Source organism: Drosophila willistoni, assembly GCF_018902025.1.
Source record: "Drosophila willistoni isolate 14030-0811.24 chromosome XR unlocalized genomic scaffold, UCI_dwil_1.1 Seg144, whole genome shotgun sequence".
Taxonomy (NCBI): Eukaryota; Metazoa; Arthropoda; class Insecta; order Diptera; family Drosophilidae; genus Drosophila; species Drosophila willistoni.
This window is the reverse complement of record NW_025814057.1, coordinates 9,478,449-9,501,457: the sequence shown is the minus strand read 5'-3', so window position 1 is coordinate 9,501,457 and position 23,009 is coordinate 9,478,449. Positions and strand designations below refer to the sequence as shown.

General features: G+C 32.6%; 2 protein-coding genes across 3 annotated transcripts; both read right to left on the bottom strand.

Moving 5' to 3' along the window:
* Positions 1 to 5,679: 5,679 nt before the first annotated feature.
* Positions 5,680 to 13,852, bottom strand: LOC6639313. 2 transcript variants are annotated; one of them, XM_023181614.2, is made up of 6 exons: positions 13,351 to 13,852; positions 12,173 to 12,373; positions 8,201 to 8,491; positions 8,068 to 8,137; positions 6,895 to 7,677; positions 5,680 to 6,266 (listed from the first exon to the last, which is right to left on the bottom strand). In XM_023181614.2, the coding sequence occupies exons 2-6, from the start codon at positions 12,350 to 12,352 to the stop codon at positions 5,842 to 5,844; spliced, it is 1,749 nt and encodes a 582-aa protein (XP_023037382.1). In that variant the 5' UTR covers positions 12,353 to 12,373; positions 13,351 to 13,852; the 3' UTR covers positions 5,680 to 5,841. The 2 variants fall into 2 exon arrangements, with proteins under 2 accessions (XP_023037382.1, XP_046867993.1); XM_047012037.1 differs by having other exon boundaries at positions 12,173 to 12,368.
* A 1,532-nt stretch (positions 13,853 to 15,384) lies between these two features.
* Positions 15,385 to 17,947, bottom strand: LOC6639314 (putative alpha-L-fucosidase). Its single transcript, XM_002061724.4, has 6 exons — positions 17,523 to 17,947; positions 17,320 to 17,461; positions 16,640 to 16,746; positions 16,098 to 16,574; positions 15,620 to 16,038; positions 15,385 to 15,565 (listed from the first exon to the last, which is right to left on the bottom strand). Exons 1-6 carry the CDS (start codon positions 17,749 to 17,751, stop codon positions 15,458 to 15,460), a joined length of 1,482 nt encoding a protein of 493 aa, XP_002061760.1. The 5' UTR covers positions 17,752 to 17,947; the 3' UTR covers positions 15,385 to 15,457.
* Between the last annotated feature and the right edge of the window lie 5,062 nt (positions 17,948 to 23,009).

The window sequence follows — 23,009 nt, the reverse complement described above, 5'->3', positions numbered from 1 at the left end:
TAATTAGGCTATATAAAACATCTATATATACATACATACAAGCAAATTTATATATATATATATATATATAGATATATATATAAAAATATGAAAGCAAACCATAAGGAATACGATCAGCAAAAAGGATTGAAAGATGGATGTTTAAGTATAAAGCAAGAAAGATGGTGAAGATGAAGATGAAGAAGATGTTAAAAAAAAAACAAAGTTGATGTGATATTATATAATAATTATTAATATTGAATATTGATAAATGCAAAACAAAACAAAAACACACACACACACAAGCAGGCAATTAAATAATTATAGCTTTTTTTTTAAATTAATTTTTTTTCTGTTTTTTTTTTCGGCTTTGCTTTAGAGGCAAAGAGAACTGCTTATGGTAAAAACAAACAAACAAAAAACATTGTTTAGCAGGTTCTCTTAATTTGGAATCGATACCAGCAACAAAAACAAAAACAACAACAACCATTTTCTTAAACAATGTTTATTAACAATTTCAACTTATGTATTATTAATTTTAATTGTAATCATTTTTTTTCATCTTGAAATTCATGTTTAGTTTAAGCAGAGTTTCAAAAACAGCAAGCAAAAAGTTTCAGAAAAAAAGAACGATAAAAATCTACCAATATATATATATATATATATATGTGCATATATATATATATATATATATATATATATATATATATATATATATATGAGATATATTTATAATATTTGATGTGTTTCTAATTCTAAGATTTTATTATTAAACAAAAAAACAAAAACGAAAAACCAACAACAAACAAACAAATTCAATGTGCGTAGCTGTGTGTTAAAATGGTAGTTATTAGTTAATAACATTAAACAAAATGACAAACAAATTGGTTAAATTCCATCAACAAATTTCGTCTAGTATTTAAAAACAAGAACAAAAACAAAAACAAAATCGCGATAACAGTTAAATCATATATATATTATATATATACATACATACATATATATAAATATGTGTATATATAGGTATATACATATACATAATTATAAATTGTTTAGCGATTATTTTTTTGATTTTTGGCAAATCAAAAAAAAGAAAGAAAATGAGAAATTAACAAATTTAACAAAAAACAACAACAAAATTAAGGCAAAAAAAACGAAGAAAAAAAATGGGCAACTTATAGAAAAAAAAAACATAAAGAAATTGAGAAGAAACTTTTGGAAAACAAAATGGAAGAATATATAAAGTCATCTGTGTTAATAAATTTTAAAATAATTTTTAGTGTAGAATAACGAAAGCAACAACAACAACAACAACAACAAGAAAAAAATTAAGTAAACTTAAATGCAAAATTGTAAAAGCCGTTGAAACATTTCAAAATCATATATATAGACACACACACACACACACACACGCATACACACAGACATACACACAGACACACTTAAACACCCGAAACCCTAAGAGATATAGGAATTAAGAATTTATTTGCAATAATTTAAAGAATTATTTCCACCAAACACACAAAAGAAAGAAAAAATGAAAACCCACCACCATGCCCTACCCCGCCACCGCCCCCGTCCCCCATCACCCAAAGCTCCCCCTGCCCTAACTCAAAAAGATCTCGTATAACTCAAATACGTATTGAAAACTTGCTTTATATATACACACATATATATATTTATTTGAACAAAAGGATGAAAAAACATGTTTTTTAAGCCATGAGCCACTCAAGTATAAGTTTTTGTTCATACACACACACACACACACAATCATACGAACATAACATACACTTTCATGTGTAAATAGGGCCACCGTAGCAGCAATAACAAAAGAAATCTTAAGATATATATATACAAATCTATATATATATATATATATATATATATGTTCTATTCTATTCTATTAACAATAAAAATCGATGAAGGCAAGAAAGAAAAAATGTGAACATAATTAAAGCAAGTGAAAAATAGAACCATGAATGTGATCTATTTAATAATAATAACTATTAATAATCATCTTAAACAAAAATACAAACACACACACACACACACACAAACAAAAAAGAAAAAACTACAACAACACCGATACAAAAACATTAAATGCTTCAACAATTTTCAAAACAAATAACTTTATAACACTCAAATTCTATTCTAAATTATTTAACATTTTAATTTGCTTGCGAATTAGAGTAAAAAATTCTACAATAATGCCAGAATATGTTTTTTTTTAAGCAAAAATTTAGTTTTTCCAATTCAAACTTTTTGTTTCTTTACATTTTTAATTGAAATGATGTTAAATATTAAAATCTCGCCCTCCCACCTTCGCTCTCTCACTCGTTATCTCTTTCTCTGTTTACAAATTGACAATATTCAATTGAGTGTTATATTGTTATTGAAAATTTATTTTATTTTTTTTTTTGTTTCGGTTGCAGACAAATTATTACAACATCATAAATTAAAAAACACATTTTTTATTTTTGTAGCATTTATGAGCAAACATTAAAAAAAAACAACAAAATTTTCTCTTCATCTCTTTTAAAAAACTTTTTTTTTCCTGTGCAAATGCTTTGAAAATGTGCAAAAAACAAACAAAAAAAAAAACAAAAACAAAAGAAAAACTGTAGATAGCAACGCTTTTGATGTTGTTTAATATGAATGGATGGATGAAAAAAAAAAAAAAATGGTTGACGATATATAATTTTTGATTATGAAACAAAAGAAATTTTTCATTTTGATAATTATTTTCAAAAAAAACAACATGGAATGGTGTAAAAAGGATAAATCTTAGACACGTCCAGTGGCTCCTCAAAGTATTTTGTAAACAATAAATGATAAAAACAACAAAAACAAAACGAAAACCGATAAAACGGTAGAAAAATATTTATTAAATTTAAATATATATATATATATGTATATATATATATATATATATATATATGTGTTTATATGTATGCAGAAATTGAGAGAAATTTGTGTAGCGAGTTTTTTTTTACATATTCTATATATACATACATATATACATATACATATATATATATATATATATATATAAAATAATGTGTGTATGTAGTAGGTCTATCGATAAATAATTAATATTAAATGTGTGTGTGTTAAAGGGAACCAATTAATGCATTCAAAAAAACAAAAACAAAAAGAATACAAAACAAAATCAAATTACAAATCAATTAAAAAAAAACAGAAAAAGTAAAACAAAACAAAAACAAAAGATGCAAAGTAATTTAAATATTAAAAAAAAGCCTCAGAAGAAAAAAAAACAAATTATAATGAGATGAGAATGAAAAAACTGAGGCAGAAAGCGAAGAAGAAGAAGAAAGTATAGTGAATCAAGTAATTAAAAGCAGAGCACATCAAAAAAGTAATCCTGATAATTATTACTAAATATATATATATATATATATATATATTAAACAAAATAATAGATATATGTATAGAAATATATATGTATATCTCAAGCATACACAACAACAAACAGATCAGATCCCTGACCCAAAACCATCATTTAATAATTACATCTCCCATCTAGTGGACACTTTAGATTCTTATTATCATGATCATGATTCTTCAAATGAAATGAATGTTGAATTGGAATTGGAAAATGAACTAAACAACAAAAAGATAAACAAAATCGAAGCGATTATCCCACCATGTGATTAAAAAACAAGAACAAAAAGAAAATTTCATTTCAATTAATCAACATCATCTCAATATAATAATAAATATACTCACACTCAATCACAAGCTGTGCAATCATGAACATTAAGAACTTGGCATTCTAGAATCGACACTTTTCAAAAACAAAACAAAAACAACAAAAAAATTGAATATATACCAAACATACATACATATACATACACATATATAGGTATATATATATATAGTAATGGATCGATCTCTAATTGTTAGCAGCATTATTCTTTCGATCGCCTACAACAAAACATCAAACGCCTCCCCGCCCGCCCATTGTCCCATTGTCAACTCTCATCACCGCCTAAAAAGCAAAATCAAATAAGAATCAAATATATATATATATAGAATATAACTCAAAAACTCTGACAAAAGCAAAGTGAAAATGAAAAAAAATGTCTATGTTGTAAATCATGTAGAGTTTAAAGATTTCCATTATTACTATATATGTATGCGTATATATATATATATATATATACGTGTACCATCTATATATTATATTATAAATGTATGTAAAACGGAAACAAAACAAAACAAATTTAAATTTTAGTAGCGCTTAACAAATTCTAGCAATTTAACAAATTTTAATTAATCAAATTAAAAAAAAAAAGAAAAAAATACAAAAAAAAAACAACAATGCAACAAATTGCAACAAAAAAAAAAAAATAAAAATAATTTTTTTCTCTGTGTAAAAGTTGAGTAAAAAAAAAATGAAAAAATTCAAAAATAAACCACAAAAAAAAACCAAACAAAAAAATCAATACAAAAAAAAAAAACAAAACAATAAATTTTTTAAATGTGACAAAAAAATAAAACCAACTTGTTTTTCTCGATTTTCTCCAATGGTGTTTAAAGCCTTTCAAAATCAAAGTTGCTTCAATTGACTTTGGTTGAGGTTCTGGCACCTAGATCTTAAATTAAAATTTGGGATGAGTTCCCAAAACCAGCGACGACCAGCAAATTAGTAGAAGATTTATATTTTGCACCAATAAGTAGACTATGGAAATATCAAAACTAGTGGTAAGTAATTCGTTGAAGATGAATGTAAGTATATTTTAGTCATGTATAAATGACATTTTATTTCAGCAATCAACAAAGAAGTACTTTCTATTTATACTTGACGTTTAAGAAAATTCCTTTATGTGATACATTCAAGGTAAGTAATGAAATGATTTTAGGATAAAAGGATATTGCCAGATTTCAGATTTTTATTTATCGGGTGTCATAATCATTACCGAAAAGTCCATAAAAAAAGGGAAAAAAAGAAATTTACTAGGAATGACGGCAAAAATCGCAAGGTCAAAATTGTGGTCAGAAAACTTCTATATTTCATTTCATAATATGCTTTATTTCCTTATTATTAAATATAGCTAAAAGCTAGCTATTACCATTACAAAGTTTAGACTAAGAGAGAGAGAACAGATTTCGTGAAATCAGGGGATCTGGGATTGGAAAATAGGCACCCAAAAGTATACTATAACCAGAAAGCCGGGGCTATAATTATATTTCATATTATTATATTTTTATAAGATTTAGTTTGTTTTTTGTTTTAATGCACAAAAATATTTAAGAAAAACAATGAGAGGCTACAAATTGTGCTTAGACATTTCAAATTTTATTTTGTAAATTTGATGACAATTTTTCAAATTTTTTGGGCTTTTATTTTTTACGTACAATTAGAGAAGAAAAAATGTCTCTACTTTGATGTGGTGCAATGCCTGGTAGAGAGTTCTGAAAATGTGGGAGTGTTGCCCCCTAGAGTATGCAATGAGAAGTTTAAGCATTCAATTTTCAACAGGCGCCACTCTAAAGTTGATTGACATTCTATGTATGCACATACATGTGTAAAATGTCTCATTGATTGGGTTTTCTTTTTAGGTTTTATTTTCACGCTGTTGTCGTTCATTTGTTATCCACTGATTTGATTATGTAAAACTATTCGCCATATGTTTGCACTGATTCATTCCATATGGTTTGCTTTTCTCTTGTTTCTTTTAGTTTTTATTCTTTTGTTTCTCCATTCACTTTACAATTTTTAAATCCTTTGTGCAATTTCTACTACTTAGATATGTATGTATATGTATGTATATGTATATGTTGACACTCATAGCCAGATAAAAGGTGTACTAATCTTAAGGATAAGTCTTCAAGTTCCAATCATTTGGCCATATGTTGAGAGTTGGATGACGATGATGATGATGTTGCTCCGATGATGCCCTGCTCCTTGTCATCTGCGTTCAACAAATCCTTGCTAATTGAGCTTGTTGTCGCCATTGACATTGTTGTCGTCGCCGTCGTCGTCGTCGTCGTCGTCGTCCTGTGTTTATGTGAAGCCAATTGAGCCCGAGATAGGACACTGCCATCACAGGTGACACAATGGTAGTGTGTATGTCGTAGAGCATAGGAACAGGTCGTTGACGAATCGCATATCTCATTGCTGGCCACTTTACGGAAACCAGCTGCCCGTACATATTCCAATCGTAGATGCAAACGTCGATGGGCCACCACTTTGTTTGAATCGGTGCAGACGTAATCGCATTTACGGCAATGGAAATGCGATGATTTCTTGTGAACAACGGCATCTGGTTAAGCATTTGGGAGTGCGGGAGTTGGTGGATGAGAAATTGAGATGGAGATTGAAATGGATTAGGGTTCATATGCATATATATTGTTTACTGCTGCTTAGATACACAGAGAGGAAGACAGAGGGAAGGACAAGATAGAGAAAAAATGCAGATTTAGAATATATTAAATCTAAGCCTAAAAGTATGCCCACAATTTTAATATATCTTTCTCTCTCTCTTAGAAGCACATGAATTGTTTTATAACGAAAGACAAAAATATAAAATATTTCTGTAGAACGTCTTGAAAAGTCAAAACATTTAATAGAATGTTGGTCGTTTTTTGCCGTTCGATACAAAGATTTTCAAGTTAGAACCAAAAACCCTTTTAAGAAAAAAGGTTATTTTAATGGTCTGTGTTAAAAGTTTTACTAGTCTTTTAAGTTTGAGATGCATTTTTAAAATATTCTGTACCTAAAACGAACTGATCCTAAGTGTAAATTGTTGTTAGTCAAAATTACTAAGAAAATTGAATATATCGGTGACTACTGCATACCTTAAGGTGCAAATTTTCCTTATTTCCTGAACCCACCCTATTATTAAAGGGGGAAAAAATGTAGAGTTTCTAAATTGAGATGATTTTACCCACCTAATGAATCTTCTGCTGTTGCTGTTGCTGTCGCATAGCAACAATTGGCCATGCCGCATTGCATATTGGCCCGATATTGCTGGAAATCATCACCCATTAGCGTATCCATGCGTTCATGTCGTGCTGTATGTTGAACGAATCGAGTCTTATCGCAAAAGCTATAATGACAATCCCGACGATTGCAATGGAAATGTGATTGATGATTCCGATAGCCACATTGCTCAAAGCTGCAATCCTCATTGAAGCGAAATTTAAGATAACCCGTTGGTATATCCTCGACACGTGTACGTTTCGTTGTGGCTCTTGGCATGGCCGGAACTTGAGTAAGGGTCTGGTTGGGTGCATTTGACGTGGCCGCCGCCGAAGCCGCCGCTGCTGCAGCAGCTGCTGTTGCTGCTGCATTGATTAACATTAGCTTCTGTTGGGCTGCGTTCTCGAGTAGTAAACGCATATCCATCGATGGGATGGGATTATTTTGGGATTGACTGGCAGCAGCCAGAAAACTAGGCAATAGAACTTGCCGCTGATATAGATCGATAAGTTGTTTAAATTGTACAAGATTAAGACCATTTCCTTGATTTGCTTGTGGTTGTGTTGGTGGTGTTCTTGGTGGGTTGTGATGGGAAATTGGTTGACTCGTTGCTGTTGTTGTTGTTGTTGGTGTCGGACGCATGCTTAGATCTTCGGGTTGATCAGCAAGTGTTGTCTCTTGCAAGCTTTGACTTGGCATGGCCGGTGAGCTGGTAGCATTCTCTGGATAAAATGTGCCAGCTGCACGAACAACTATAAAATAATTGAAAAAATTAGCCAGGTATACAAAAGCTGTGAAAGGGGTTGAATTTGCTCCTTAAAGTATGCAATAGTCATAAGTATTCATTACTTTTCAATAAGTTTATAACTTTTATCTATTTTATTTGAGTAATTTCTTCATCCACAGAACATTGCATACTTAGAGGGGACAAAGTTTCACCTAATTCACAGTCACAGGCGGATCTAGGCAGGGGAAAAGAGGGAAATTTGCTTCTAAAAGCAAAAACATTGCTTGTACAGAATTTGTAAATTACAAGGCATACGAAAAGTTGTACTTTTTTTTCATTGCATACTTAAAGGAGCAAATTTCCCCCATTTCACAGTCCTAGAACCGTCCATGGATTCTTTTTTTCAAAACTCAACCTGAAACACGCTCTAAAATTTTGCAGGATGTTCTCTTTGAGGGCGCCATAAGCAAGGCAGGTGAGATCGTCTAAAGAATCAAATAAAATAAAGTTATATGGTTGATAGAGATTTCTCATTTTCTTTCACTCACTTGCGGTGGTGTTAAAGGAGAACGATCCATGGTCACCGTGGACTCCTTGCTAAATCCTTGGACTTGCTCTTGCCTCTCATGTGCCATCACCTGGGATCGGGTTGTCTCTGTTAGGCGGCATTTTTTACGACTACGATTGGAATTGGGAGGTGAGGTGAGATCTGTTACTGGATCCTCCATAAAGCCACTTTCGTTAGGGACTAGGATCGTTGTAGTTGTTGTTGAGCCAAGATTTTGTTCATTTCTCTCCAATTTGAAGCTGGTGAATATGGCTTGCGGTGAATGTTGGGCCTAAAGGAGGGAGTAGGAGAGGGGAAAAGAGGGATAGTTTTCAGGCCAGGTACACACATATTTGAATTTGAAATTGGTAATTGAAAATGGAAATGGCATTTGGGCTATTGGGCGCGTCATAGATATATATGTATACTTATGAAAGGTATAAATAAAGTGGCAACCAGTTTATTATTTCCGAAATTACTGTTAATGTTTTTTTTTCTTTAGTTTTTTTTTCCGTCAATTTTTGTTGTTGGCCCAAAATGTCACTATTTAAATTTTGTTCACGCATTGAATCAATAATAAAATTATACAAAAATGACAAAATACAAAAAAAATATAAAAAAAAAGAGAAACCACTTGAAATTTAGCTCGCTTTGGAATGCCAACAAATGGATACTCTAACCCATAATTGGTTATATGAAAGTTATGGCCATTAAGGAAGGCATTACCCATATATCTCTCTATATATATAACCGACAAATATATGAATACTTTTTTTTTAGAATTTAAAGTTTGGGTTTAAATAATTTTTTTCTTAGGGTATTTAAGGCAACAATTTGTTTACATTTTTCATAATAATTACACACAAAAAAAAAAAAAACGAAACATTTTTTTCATTTGAAAGACAATAATATAATGAAACGAGTTTGACTTTACCTGATAAGTTGTGGCACAAACACACACACACACATACACACGGACATATGTGGATATTTCACATATAAGTACATACACACCTTATTTGATAAAAATACAATACATGTGTGTCCGTGTCCGTGTGTGTGTGTGTGTGTGTGTGTAGGGTATTATAATTATTATTATTTCTTTTATTGTTGTTGTTATTGTCGGTGCTATGTGAAGGCGTCGCTGAGTATTATATAGAATTTGTATGAATGAATGAATTTAAGTCCAAAGTGAATATGAGCCACAAAAATGACCCATTCCAGCAGCACTTCACTTCACTCTCCCTCCTTCTCGCCCACTCTCTCTTTGCCCCTTCTTCTCTATCTCTCTCTCTTTCATCCTTGTCACCTAAAATCCTCATAACTCAAGGTGAATGTCTAATGATGATATAAAAGCTAAGATCTTTAGTTTATTTTTATGCCTTTTCTCTCTTTAAATTGTCACCAGAAATTCTGAACTGAATATTTTTTTACTTATATATTAGTTAAGACATGCTATTAACTTGGCAAAGAACTTGCCTAAAGAAAAGATATAGCTTAAGAATAATGATCTTTCTGCTTTCAACAAACTTTGCAGACTTTATTCCTCTGTAAATTTAGTTTGCTTTTATTTATGGTCTTTCTTTTAAAGATATTTTGATCAATTGATGTCAAAATCACAATGGGTTTGAATCTGTTAGCTTTAGTTAAGTTAGTTTAGAAGTTAATAATTGTTTACGAAATTCTTTTCATATTTATGTCAATTTTCTAGCAAATTCATGACGCATTAAAGAAAAATTTAGTTCAATTGCATGCAATATTTCTCTGGAAATTGCGCCTCTAAAGAAAATGAAGAAAATTGAATGGAATCAACTGGTGCCCGACACAGTTTTCCGTCTCAAACTCCTCCCAAATACTCAAGTCTATACAAAATTCCCTTAAATGAAAAGAAAGAATACCGCAAATGGCAATGGACAAAAAAAAAATATATATATATTCAAATTGTCTTGTCTCTCTCTCCCTCTCTCTCTGTCTGATTCACACAGACACTATAGGCCATATGTACATATCTATTTGCCTAGTACCCTTCCATACCCCCCCTTGCGCCCTTGTCGTCTTACAAGTCCAAACGATACCCTAACTACAAAGTTTTGTTTTTGGTTGCGTGGGTTGGGGTAATCGTAGCCACAAGTGCGTGTGTGACTGCCTTTGCCTTGCCTCTTTTGCTGCACCAACAACAACAACAACAACAACAAAACTGGGCTCAAAAAAGAAGACGAAGAAGAAGAAAAAAAATAACACAGCACTCACAAAAACAATTCAACAAAAAATATGTAGAAATTATGAAAATGACAGTTAAAAAAGCACAAAACGTTCGGGCTTGAAGGGGCCGTCGTGAAATAAATGCGGAAACACTTTGTTGTCAATATTAAATATGACGAATATGGCAAAAACCAAATCCGAAATGAAAAAAAAAATAAAAATAAAAAAAATACTCAATAAGATGCAAGGCACATAGCAAAATAAAATGCCGCATTAGGGGTTACCACCCCCCTTCTCGTTGCCGTCTTGCCCGAAGGCGATTTGATGCGACGCGTCGCGACGAGACATTACGCGACGCGTGCTGCGGTACGATCAGGTGGGAAGTTGGGGGTGGGGGCAGGGGCAGGGGCAGGCAAGGTGCAAATTCCTAATATTAGGCCACCAGACAAAACAACAAACGAACCAAACCGTCCACCCCCCAAAAAGGAATAAGGGCATATTATCTATTATAGGCATGTACTATATAGAGGTATACACACACACACACACACACATACATTGAGCAATCCCAAGTACATTTCCCTACATCTATTTATTGATGTCATTCTAGACACACACTTTTTAACAGATATTTTTAGCAATTAGTAGACATGGGGGTCAACATTGATTCCCTTATGCACTTTTGCAGGGCATTGCCAGTTTCTATTAGAATCGATCATCTGTTTGATCTCAATATTCTACTTTCTTTTGGGAGAGGTTTCGAGGGCTTTTAAAAAACTGAAAAAGAATATTCATATGTCTGACGTTTGGAATAAGAAGGAGACGATATACATATACATATATACATATACATATGTACCTAGCTAACACCTAGTCGGTGGCTCAGTGAAGACCTACTATATCTACAATTCTGTTGTTCTCGAGTTCGAACCACGACGTAGGTGGAGTTTCCCCCTGATGAAACAATACTTAAAGGTAGTTCCGTCGGGGATAATGGAAACGATTATGGATAACGAATAATTTTTTTTACATAGCTACATCCTTCTGTCTGTCAATATGCTTGTCTATCCACAAGTATTAAAGTATAAAACTCTTATAAGAATAGTCAAATTTCAATCAATTCTTATGAAATTTAGAATTTGTTATGTTACTATGTCTATTAACAACTGTGCCAAATATCACCAAGATCAGAAGTCTATATCATATGTATTCCATCTGTAAAATCTAGTTTTTGGTTAGACAAAAACACTAAAAGAATAGTTATAGTTAGTTAGTTATTTGGGAAAATACTAGTGCAAAAAATTTCATTACTATTTTTCATATATATTCAAATTTTTGCGGGTATTTAGTTTGCTTTTGAATTATGAGGCGGAAGGGGGCGTGGCAAAACTCAATCTGATTACAGACTATACAAATTTATATATAGAGAGATCGATTTGGCTATTGATGCTGATGGGGAATGTATGTATGTATGGGTATGGGTTTTCAAAATTCTTTCTTTTGCCTGCCACAAACATTTACCCAACTTTAATGTATAATTTCACCCTTTTTGGGGCATGGTATAAAAAAAGAGAACCCAAAGTTTGTTTTACTTCATATCTTCAATATATTTTGAATACCTTCAATGTTATTTTTATTAAATAATATTCTTGATAATGAATATTCAAATATGTTGTTGTATATTCTATGAAATCCAAATACCATATACAACATTTTCCCAAAATAAGACCTATGTATATATAGGCATAATCTATGTATTTTTAGTACTTACACTCTTGTAGACCTCGACAAATCGATTTTTTGGCGGTCGTCCACGTTTCCGATTGAAGAAGCCATCAATTGAGGTAATTTGTGTTGGTTGTCCTCCTCCTCCTCCTCCGATGACGCCGCCGCCGACATCTGGGACGCCATCGCTGCTGCTGCTGACCTCTAAACCGCCACTCTGATCCATTTGTCTTCGTCATAGGCTACTCTACACCAAAAGAAAAGAAACAAAAAGAAAAAAAACAATTCAAAATATGGCAAAACAAACAAAAAACTAAAGAATTCAATTTGCAAATTGATATAATGGGAATGCCCAGGCACATAAAAATGATGTGTGCAATCAGCAGAAAAAAACAAAAGGGTAGAAGAGAGGGTCGGTTGGTTGACCACACCTGGAAAAGGTTAATAGACCCCGAAAAAAACAAAAAAAAAATACATTTCTAAGTAGAGTCTGACAAAAGAAGTTCAGGTTTCGGCGCCAGGCTTTTTCATTACCCCGCCCCCTTACACCCTTCAACAATTGCTCTGTTGGCCATTTGCCTTTTTGGCTTCTTGTCTCTTTTATATATGCATATGAGTGACTTCCAGGTGCAATGACTGCAAATGTTCCTATATGTACATACATATGTATCTTTTGGATGTATCTTTATTTTCTAGCCACCTACGAAGTGAATTCGTGGAATTTGTTGTGGCATTTTGCTTTGCATTTTAAGAAAAAAAAAGGTCCTTCACGATGATTGCATAAATTTTTCTTTCCCAAATTGGCAAATGGAATGGAATAGAAGATGAAGAAAAGTCTATACTGTGTTTTGTTTTGGGATCTTTACTAGAGATTGTCTGTAAAAGATTTTTAATCCAAATGCAATCTTCTTATGGCTTAAATGGGTGGGCCTGTCAATTGCTTTTTTTTTTCAAGTCGAGTGACTAATTGCATCCTTACATACTTGATCTTGGTTTTGGTTTTGGTTTTTGTTTTGCTTTTGCTCTTGCCCTTGCCAAGTCAAGACAAGTTTGAATTGAATCGAATCGAGTATGTGTGCCGCTCCCCAATCCTGCAGATAGATATCTACATGAATGCATTTTTCAGTCATTCACATGAGCTACAACACACACACACACACATAGACAGAGCACTCATTAGCCACAGTAGTAAGTGGTATGTAGTGGTTATAGGATCTCTCGTACCTTTTGCAAATGCCGCAAAACATGAATTCAATACACATTGAAATTATCCAGTATCTTTTTCTTCTTCTTCCTCTCCTCGTTCTTCTCTCTCAATAACAAAAGCGCAGATTCTTCGTCGATTAGGTTTACAATTAAATGACAGTTTGATGGCCACAACAACAACAAATAAAAGTACCACAGCAAAAAACAAAAACCAAAAAAAACACAAAATGTATACCTATATATTAACTTGAAAACACATTTCACATTATTATTAGATATCACAAGGCACTTTTGTTTCGCTTAATCTCTCATATATCCTAGATTCACAATGGATGCCATCAACATGAGCATTTTGATTTGATGAATTCATTCATTTGATAAACCATTACGTGATCGAAATATAAATCCAAATATTGTCGCGAGCCGCCAAAAAAAACAAAAAACCGAAACAAGAAACCGTAAAGAAAAGAACCTCAAGACACACAAACCAATCGATACAATACGAAACGCGTCTATTGGCGTTGAATAACAACGATCGAGTGCCGGCCCCGAAAAATGCTGGCTCAAAATACCTTTTGGTCTACCACCAAGGCGAGCTTTACAAGCTTTTAAAGCTTTCTTCCCCTCCGTCCGAAAGGGCATGTAAATTGCATTTACTGCAAGGCCAAGTATATCTAGGCAAAATGTTCTATCCTCTTTGTCGTCTATCTATATTCTTGTTCCTTCCGATTGAATTTCAGAATTCAAAAGTTAAACAAAAGTTGGAAATTTGCTGGAGCTTAGACAAAAATATTTCAACAATAAGAAAAGTTAAGTTTCTTACAAGTATACAACTTTTTTCTAAGAAAAAGAAAAAACCAACAAAAGTTGTTTATGAAATCAAAGTCGCATATAGACAATATAAGTTTTTAACATATTTAAATGCACAGGCTTTTCTTATCTTCTTGATAGTTTTATATAATTTAAAATTTTAAATGTCATGTTTACTTAAAGCACCAGTGCCGGATCAGCAATTTAGAAGGACTAGCAAATGCCCGAACCTTGAAGATCCCCGTTCTCTCAGAACTCATTTCAAATTTTTGATCACTAAAAAGTTGATTCAATGTTCATTCATTCACTTAGCAAAATAAAAGTTTAACTTAATTTCGTTCGAAAACGTATCAAAAGTTCTTCAAAACCGAACTTTGCGAATCTGTTGCAGTGCCAAATTTCAATCAATTTGTCGAAAATCATTTTAATGCTTATAAATTTTGATTTCGATTCTTAAATATATATCAAGGTAATTCTCAAGTCTCTCTTCAAGCGAGACTAATAATTCCCAACGAACAGCAAATTATTCCACTTAACCCTAATTTCATGAAGCTTTAATTTGGTCAATTTTTGAAATATTTGACAAATTCATGTCTTTGTTTTCAAGTTAGAATAATGTCTTTATATCAGCATCAATTGAGAACTAAATTTTTGGTAAATTTTTGCAAACTACCAAGATTTTTGCTTTAAAAATCGGATTGAAATTGAAATTTTTAAATATCCATCCGTATAATCCATATCATTTTAAAATATGCTTAACTGCGAGTAAAATGAGGTATAACTTTTTGAAATCTGCTAGAAAATGATTAAAATACAGTCTGAGGAAAATAGGTATAATCAACTAAAAATTGTTTTTAAAAATATCTTAAAATTTCTTAAATAACCCTAACTTTCCAAATTTATATATCAGTTTTCCTATCAGAAATTGATCTTTGAGTTTGCATTAAAACCTGAAAAACTTAAATTTGGTCACAATTTAAGTTTAAGAAATAAGATCGAAATTAATTTCTGCAAAACATCAAAGTATTAACATTTAAAAATACGCTAAATTGCGATTAACTATAACAAATATAACTAAGATAAAAATTGTTCTTTGCAAATCGTTTTTGAGCGATTTGTTTTCATGTTTCAAATTTATATTTGTGAATTTGGATTTTTTGTTTTTGCTTTTTAATTTCTGTTCGGATTATTCGTTAAGAGATTTTTGAAGCTCCCCTCCCCTTGACTTGATGTAATTGGAAGTGACGATTGTTGCATTTGATTCATTTATTCTGGCATAAATCAATTTAAAATATTGAGTTAGTTAAAATAATACTTATGAGTTAATAGTTATTTTAAATGTCCAAGCATAGTCCAATCCTCGTTTGTCTATATGATTTTTAGGTGGAAATACAATATGTAATTTATTATCCTTCGATGTCCACTACAAAGAAAATTGTCAAATATCAAAGATCTCACAAATATATATATTTCTTACCGTAATTTTGGTATCCTCCATGCCAAGCATTATTATTTGAGTGTTTGATTTGTTAAAGATTTGATTATTTTCGCCAATATCGAGACCAGTTAGAAGAATATTTTGAAAAATGTGTATATCCTTGCCAAGGGGATAAATGTCCAATTCATTGTCATCATATGGATAGTTGAGGACAAAGGCATAGATGATGGTAGTCTTTGTGTCAGTCGAATGCCGTTTCGTTGTATACCAAACGTTCGGGGTTATGGTATCGTTTTGATAGATCCACGGAATACTGCCATAGATGCCCTCGCCATTGATTTTTAACCAACGGCCCATATCACGTAAACGTTCCTCAAAGATTGGTAGGATGGTGCCATATTTGGTGGGTCCCACATTGATTAGGACATTGCCATTACAACTCACAGTGCTGACAATTTCTAGAAAAATGTGTAAACACCCCAGGTGGGTCAGTGGGTGAGAAAAGACACCAACTTACCTTTAATAACATCTCTGGAGCTCATAAAATCCGACAAGGTCACATCGAATCTCTGACCCCAACTAGTGCGATCCAAGGTGAATGCATTCTCCCATTTATGGGTCTGCAGGACACCAGGATTGAAACGATCGGCACAATTGTAGAAATCTCCATGCTGACAAGCTGTACCGAAACCCCAACGATCATTCGTAACTACCGTGTCCCTGACAGGACTATCGTTATAGAGCCAGGCAATGAATTCCTCAGCTTTCCAATATTTGGCTGGTGCTTCCCAATCACCATCGGACCAAATGACATCAGGTAAATATTGTTCAACCAATTCCATTTGTTCGGGTCGAACTTTTTGATTTACATAGTTTTGTTGCATTAACAAATGTAACTTATCATCGATCCACAAACGATTGAACCATTCAAAGAGTGAATAGTATAAACCAAATTTCAAATCGCTAACTTCTCTCACAGCAGCAGATAATTCCTCTAGAAATTAACACAAAAAGGTTGAATAAAATGTCTTTTCAATTACTCTGATTGTATCTACTTACTGATTATATCCCGTTTGGGTCCAACATCCATGGAATTCCAGCCAAAACTATGTTTTGAAGGCCACAGGGTATAACCATCATGATGTTTACTTGTCAAAACAACATATCTGAGAAAATGTAAAAGATAGTTGAATTCTTGAACTAGGTTGAGAGCTTCATGAAATGTTAGTTTAAGCCTATCATCATCATCTTATGTCAGTCAGAACTCATCACATTCGATCAGAGTAGCCTGTTATATGGCATTGACATCATCATTAGCTGATGCAACTAACAGCCCTCCATTATATTCGATTATCAGAGTATGACTTCATTATAGACTTCATAATCATCGAAATTTCCAAAGAACTGCTCAACAGTCCCTGAAACTACATGATCAAGATGATACTATGACAATAAACTATGTATTTTACGGAAGGATATCAACATAGTTATAGACTTGTTGTCCATTTCGAAATTGTATTTTGATTGTGACAGAATGTAGACTGGTCTTTTTATCGGAACCGTCAACGATTGATTCAGACTAGGCGCTATCTCGTCACTGGACGTGAGAGCCTTCAAGGAGTTGAATCTAAAGTCTAAGGGTGTAAGGTCCATTGTCTTTTTCCTTTTTGTCTGCAGAATTAGTCCCATGGAGAATGTTATGTTATTCTACTTGTAAAGTTGTAAAATGAAGACTGTACCTGGCTCCGCTATCTCTAAAAAGCAACGCCCATTGTGTGGCATTGAATAGCTCGGCTGTGAATTCCTCGGCGAATTGTTGATAAGTGAAATTTGGTTTATAATTACGTTGCATAAATCGTATATACTCTGGATTGTGTAGATCTATAATATGTAAATACAAATATACATATAGATGTCTCTAAATGATAATATTAATACTCACTCTGCCAATTGGTCCAAAACCATTCGGAACCAAAACTAGGCACCGAATAGACACCATAGTGTAGAAAGATGCCTACCTTTGCCTCATCATACCAACGGGGCAAAGGTCTCTGATCCAGACTGGTCCAATTGGGTTCATAACGTGTACGTGGTGGACCTGGCATTTGACTTGTACAAAAATCGGTGGATTCCATAAGAATCAGAAGTAGGCATATAGTTCCAAGAAGCATTATAGAAACTTCCGTTCCGTTGCAAGTTCAGTGTTCAACTAAATTGAGAGAGAGAGAGTTGGCGTCGACAACGACAACGACAACGACAATGACGACGACGACAACAACTAAGCACAAGATGCTTATCCGAAATGAAATGAAATGAAATTTTATTACTGGGAGGGTGTGCCTCCTCTCTCCCACCCGTCTCTCTTCCTCTTTCTCTCTCTCTGTGTGCGTTTGTGTGTGTGTGAAACTGGACAGTCTGGATAATCCAGAGAACTGTAAATAGGTTGATAAACAGAATTTTCAATCATTTACATTACGTGGCTCTGTGACAGGTTTGGCAAGCCTACTTAAAAAAAACAAATAAAAAAATCGCCGCTTTAAAAGATATATGTACATATATGTATAAAACTTACTCCCCCCCCTGACAACTCGACTGAATTGCGAATGCAATGCCAGAATTTTGTTTATCAAGTTTCTCTTCTTGCATTGATTTTGAGCAGAGTACAGATTGTGTGGAAATATGATAAAACCATATGGGTGAATCCATCAATATAAACTGAAGCGAATCCGATAAATATCCTTTGACTACGGTAGATACAAGAGGAAAGAGGAAATCGTCCCTTCTCTACACCCATTTCAATTTTATACTTTTGTATGTTTTACTTTATTTCATTTTGTTTTAAACTGCACGATCTCTTTGGGTTGCCACATCGTGTAGTAGTTCCAAAAAGAATAAGAGTAACTTTCGTTCCAATGCAAGTAGTGGGGCCAAATGTCCTTGGTTGGTTTGGAAGCGCACCCAACACTCTGGTCTCCTCTGGATCAAGCAGTGTGTTTTTTTGAAATTAAGGTTTAAACAGGTCCTCGAATCCAGTGAGGAGAGCTTGCAGAGCACCTCGTCTGATGGAGGCATGTGGTATGGAAGGCTGCCGGCAGTCAGAATACGAAATAGAAATGGAACCGAAAGAGGTAAATGGACAGCAGCCTCCTTACGTGGACATTCTGCCAGAGAACAGGCCTTTCGTTGTGGTCGTTTTGTCTTTAAATTGAGCCAAGGGCTACTGCAACCTAGTGGAAGATTTCTCTGGCAACTTTCAGGAACGTTGCCTGTCTAGAATTTAATGAAGTCGCTCCAGTGACAGAGTACAATGGACGGCTGTTCATTGCTGCAGCCAATCTTCATTGAAGACACGAAACATTTGTTCTATGGAACTCCTCTATCTAAGGCCCAAGGTTGAGTCTAGTTTGCAGCGCATTTTTAAGCTTTTATGTATCTCCAAATTTACTGATTGTCCAAGGACAGATTGTAAATAAAAAGAATTGGTAAAAAAAAAAAAAAAAAAAAAAAAATTTTTAAGCTTCTGCGCCAAAATTCCCATATTGAGACATAGAAATGGACAGTGGGGAGCCAAAAAAAATACACCCCTTGTGACCGATTACATTTGCTTTAATAAACAGGTTGAGATCTGGATAAATGCGGATGTCATCAAGGAGAGATAGTTTCTGGATGATCCATTTTGAATTTTGCAATTCGATGTTTATATATTTATGTTATGGGACTTATATTTTGAAATGAAAATTAAGTTCCAGCATTATTCTAGAAGAGAAAACTTGCTATTATATTATACTTACTTATACTTATTATAAGTCAAATCCTTTTTATTTCCCTCATCTACTGTTCTCACTTACCAGGATATATTTCCTTTTGTTTTTGGGTTTTTTTACTTTTTATTTAATATTTTTGTTTTTTTTTTTACCTTATTTTACCGAAACTGTTTGATGTTTTCACTTGCTGCTGTGCTTTGCTACTGAAATGAATCCGAATCGGAACTGGGGCTATTGAAAATGAAAATGACAGAAGAAACACAAGACCTACTTTTATTTTCAATTGAACATAACAGTTTATTTTTCTTATCGTTTTTTTTTTTGTTTGTTGTTTTTATGTTTCATAAAATGCTCTCATTTTTAAATGTTTTTTTTTTGTTTTCTTGTTTATTAATTTATATTATTATTACTGGTTGTTGTTGTTGTTTGCTGAATTGAATTTGTCATTTCTACAATATATATTTTCGACCATCTGTTCGAGAGACTACTTATATAGTTTCTATATCCTTCACAATTTCCATTCTGCTGGTTTTGCTTTTGTTTTGCGATTAACAATTAAATTGTGTGTGTGTGTGTGTTGGTGTGTGTGTGTGTGTGTCTGTGTTTAGCTTAAGCCTGGACAGTTTTTATTTTTTTGCAGTTTTATTTATATTATTTTATTTATTTTTGTTGTGGGTTTTTCTTTTTCGTCTTTTTTGTTGTTGTTGTTGTGTTGAAGGATGGTGAAATTGCATTGCTTATTTAATACACACGCATACACGCTCATACAGCTTTACAGTTACTAAACATATACATATACATATCTCTAATAATGCTACAAGAGAGAAATTCTTTGGCTATATCTCTGCCTCTGTCTCTGTCTTCGTTTCCATTTGTGTGTGTGTGTCTCAGTTTGTATTTTTTTTTTTTCAATTTTAAAGTAAATTTGCTTCATTGCCATTTAGTTAGTTAGTTTTACTTGCTGTTGTTGTTGTTGTTTGTTGTTGCTACAATATGGATTAGTTGAAAAGGCGACAGGATACACAGATACAAAAATACAATATACATATACAAATACATATATATATATATTATGATTTAGCTGAATTTATTTTGGGCCAAAAGTATGCTACCCATGAAATGCAGTCAAAATAATAGTGCCCCAAAGAAATGGCCAGACAAAAATTTTACTTACCTTTGTTTTTGTTTCTTCTTTTCCAATTTTAGCGCATAAAAACTATTTGAAGCATTGGAAATATATATAATACAACTATAACTACAGAAGAATCATCTGGTGAGTTTTCAAAGTTTGAAGATTTCTGATTTTGTCACTTTTCCTACACTTAAAAGAGGGGCGGGGCACAGTCCAACCAATAGGGGCATTTCACTGTCAGAAATAGATTTCGAAACTACTTGGAAGGAGTTTGGAATCGATTGACCATATACAATGTATAATTGCATATTTCTAAGACCTCAAAGAGAAAACGTTCACATTGTGTTGCATACTTTTAGGCCTATTGTTACTTTTTGTTTTCCTTTTTGAAAATTTTCATTATCAAAGTACAAGTTTTCAAAGATTTTCTTGTGTGAGTGTGTGTGTTTATATGGATAAGTGCTATTTTCCTTTAATTTAACAATTTGTGTATGTGTTTGTGTGTGTGTGAGTTTTTAGGGCATTTATGGTAGTCAGTGAGTGTTGAGTGCAGAAGCAAAAGTTTAAGGACAAAATGAATTGTCCGTCTTTATATTTCTTTCATGATTTTTGAGCAATCTTCTTAATACAGATCTGAATATATACACATATATATATATATGTATATACAATGTGAATTGGTAAATTGAACTTTTTGAAGCAGGGATAAAAGTGTGAAACTTTTTTTTTTTTTTGATTTTGTGTATTTTAATTTATATATATTCTTAAAAAGTGAAGAGAAGAGATTTTGTCTGATCGAAGAGTCAGTGAAAATGTTTAGCTATCTGTGTGTGTGTGTGTGTGTGTGTGTGTGTTTAATGATGTAAAGCGAAAACGTGAACAATTCATTAATTATATATAATCAATAGTATTAGAGTTTTTATATTTTTCTCAACTTTTGTTTAGGTTTCTTTTTTTTTTTTTGTGGAGCTAGTGGAAATGGAAATGATGTGTGGTTTGTAAAATTTAACTAAAAGTGTATTGCAAGTTTTTTTTGTTATAGTTTTTATGCTCTTTTTCTCTCATTTTGTCTTAGGCCTCTTAAGGCTATGCCTTTTTGTTTTTATATCATATATGTATATATATGTTCTTATTCTCACATGGATTTTATAGTCTAGCTTTTTTGTTTGTGGTTGTTTGTTGTTATTGCTGTTGTTTGTTTGTTGTGAATAAAGCATAAGCGCCCAAAAATTTTCTAAACTCTATGCTTGCGGCTCAGCTCTTTTCTATATATATATACACACACAAATATATTTATACATACATATATATATAAATACATAGTGTTATATATTATTATATAAGTACACATCTAGATCAACGTGCTATACCAGCTTATGGAACTACAAAAAAAAAAAACACACAATGACCTTTTGCGTCATCATTTTCCACATGCTTTTGCAACACTATACCATTTTGTCTCACTAACCAACACTAAAAGTTAGCAAATATTTCTTGAGAAATCTAGAAAGCTTACGATTTGTTTGTATTTTAAATAATTTTCAAGTCAAAGGCATGTTTTTTTCGCATTCTATGAAAAAGATTTTCATTGGAATAGGCCTTTTTTAGAACAAGTACCCAAAGGAGAGCTCTATAAAACTCATTACCAAACACTGGCTACGATCCTCTGACCAAACCAATAAGAATCTAAATCCAATAGCTTCGCAAATGGTTAAGCCCTAACTGAAATGCAAGCCTATATATACTTATACCTTTAACTGAATGATTGATAATTTGCAGAAGAGTTGATTGGGTTTATTCTTTGACAATATCAACTTTCAGATGACGTTAGCCATTTCGGTATCATAAAACAAAGTCATAAGGGAATCGATCGACTGCAAAAAACTGCTGCGTAGTGTACTCGTGTATAAATATACATATGTCCACCTTGTGATGTTAAGCCAAGGGCTCAATTGATTTCTACATACATATATAGGCGATCGTTTGCTATATGCATTAATTAGGGTGTCCCAACAAAAAAAATGTATGTCATATTTCTTTGACGTCTACTTTTTTTCCTCTTATTTGAAATTTACTTGGTTAGCTTAAACGTCAGGAACCCGTCTAAAGTTATTAATATACAACTAAACGATCCCTATAATTCCCATTGACGTTTATTCCATTGCATTTGTAAGTTAGTTATGCTTTTTAAGGAAATCTGTCCCTGAAATCTCAACTCTCCTGAGAACTAAGTGGAATGTCCTTTCAAGAGACTTAAATCATTTATCATTACAATTATTTAAAGTTCTTTCTTTCATCCTGATCCCTCAAAAGACTTGGAAGGTATTCGCCAGGATTTTCTAATCTGAATTTATCGTGGGTCACCCTAATATACACATATATATATATATGTATATATTGAATTTGTTGAATTGTTTTCTCTTCTGCTCATTAAAATTACTTTGTGTGTGTTTTTGGTTTTCTTTTTTTTTTCTTATTTTTTTTTGTTTTTTGCTGTTTTGCATTATGTGGTTGTTCTTGTTGTTGTTGCTGT

Bases quoted from the DNA above. Each gene is read 5' to 3' on its own strand.
- LOC6639314 (XM_002061724.4), bottom strand. From the start codon at position 17,751: ATGCTTCTTGGAACTATATGCCTACTTCTGATTCTTATGGAATCCACC. The intron at 16,747-17,319 runs GTACAGTCTTCA...ACATTTTCTCAG, and splicing joins TTTAGAGATAGCGGAGCCAG to ATATGTTGTTTTGACAAGTA. The intron at 16,575-16,639 runs GTAAGTAGATAC...GTTAATTTCTAG, and splicing joins ACCCAAACGGGATATAATCA to AGGAATTATCTGCTGCTGTG.
- LOC6639313 (XM_023181614.2), bottom strand. From the start codon at position 12,352: ATGGATCAGAGTGGCGGTTTAGAGGTCAGCAGCAGCAGCGATGGCGTC. The intron at 8,492-12,172 runs GTAAGTACTAAA...TCCCTCCTTTAG, and splicing joins TTGTCGAGGTCTACAAGAGT to GCCCAACATTCACCGCAAGC. The intron at 6,267-6,894 runs GTGGGTAAAATC...ATGCTTAACCAG, and splicing joins AACAGCAGAAGATTCATTAG to ATGCCGTTGTTCACAAGAAA.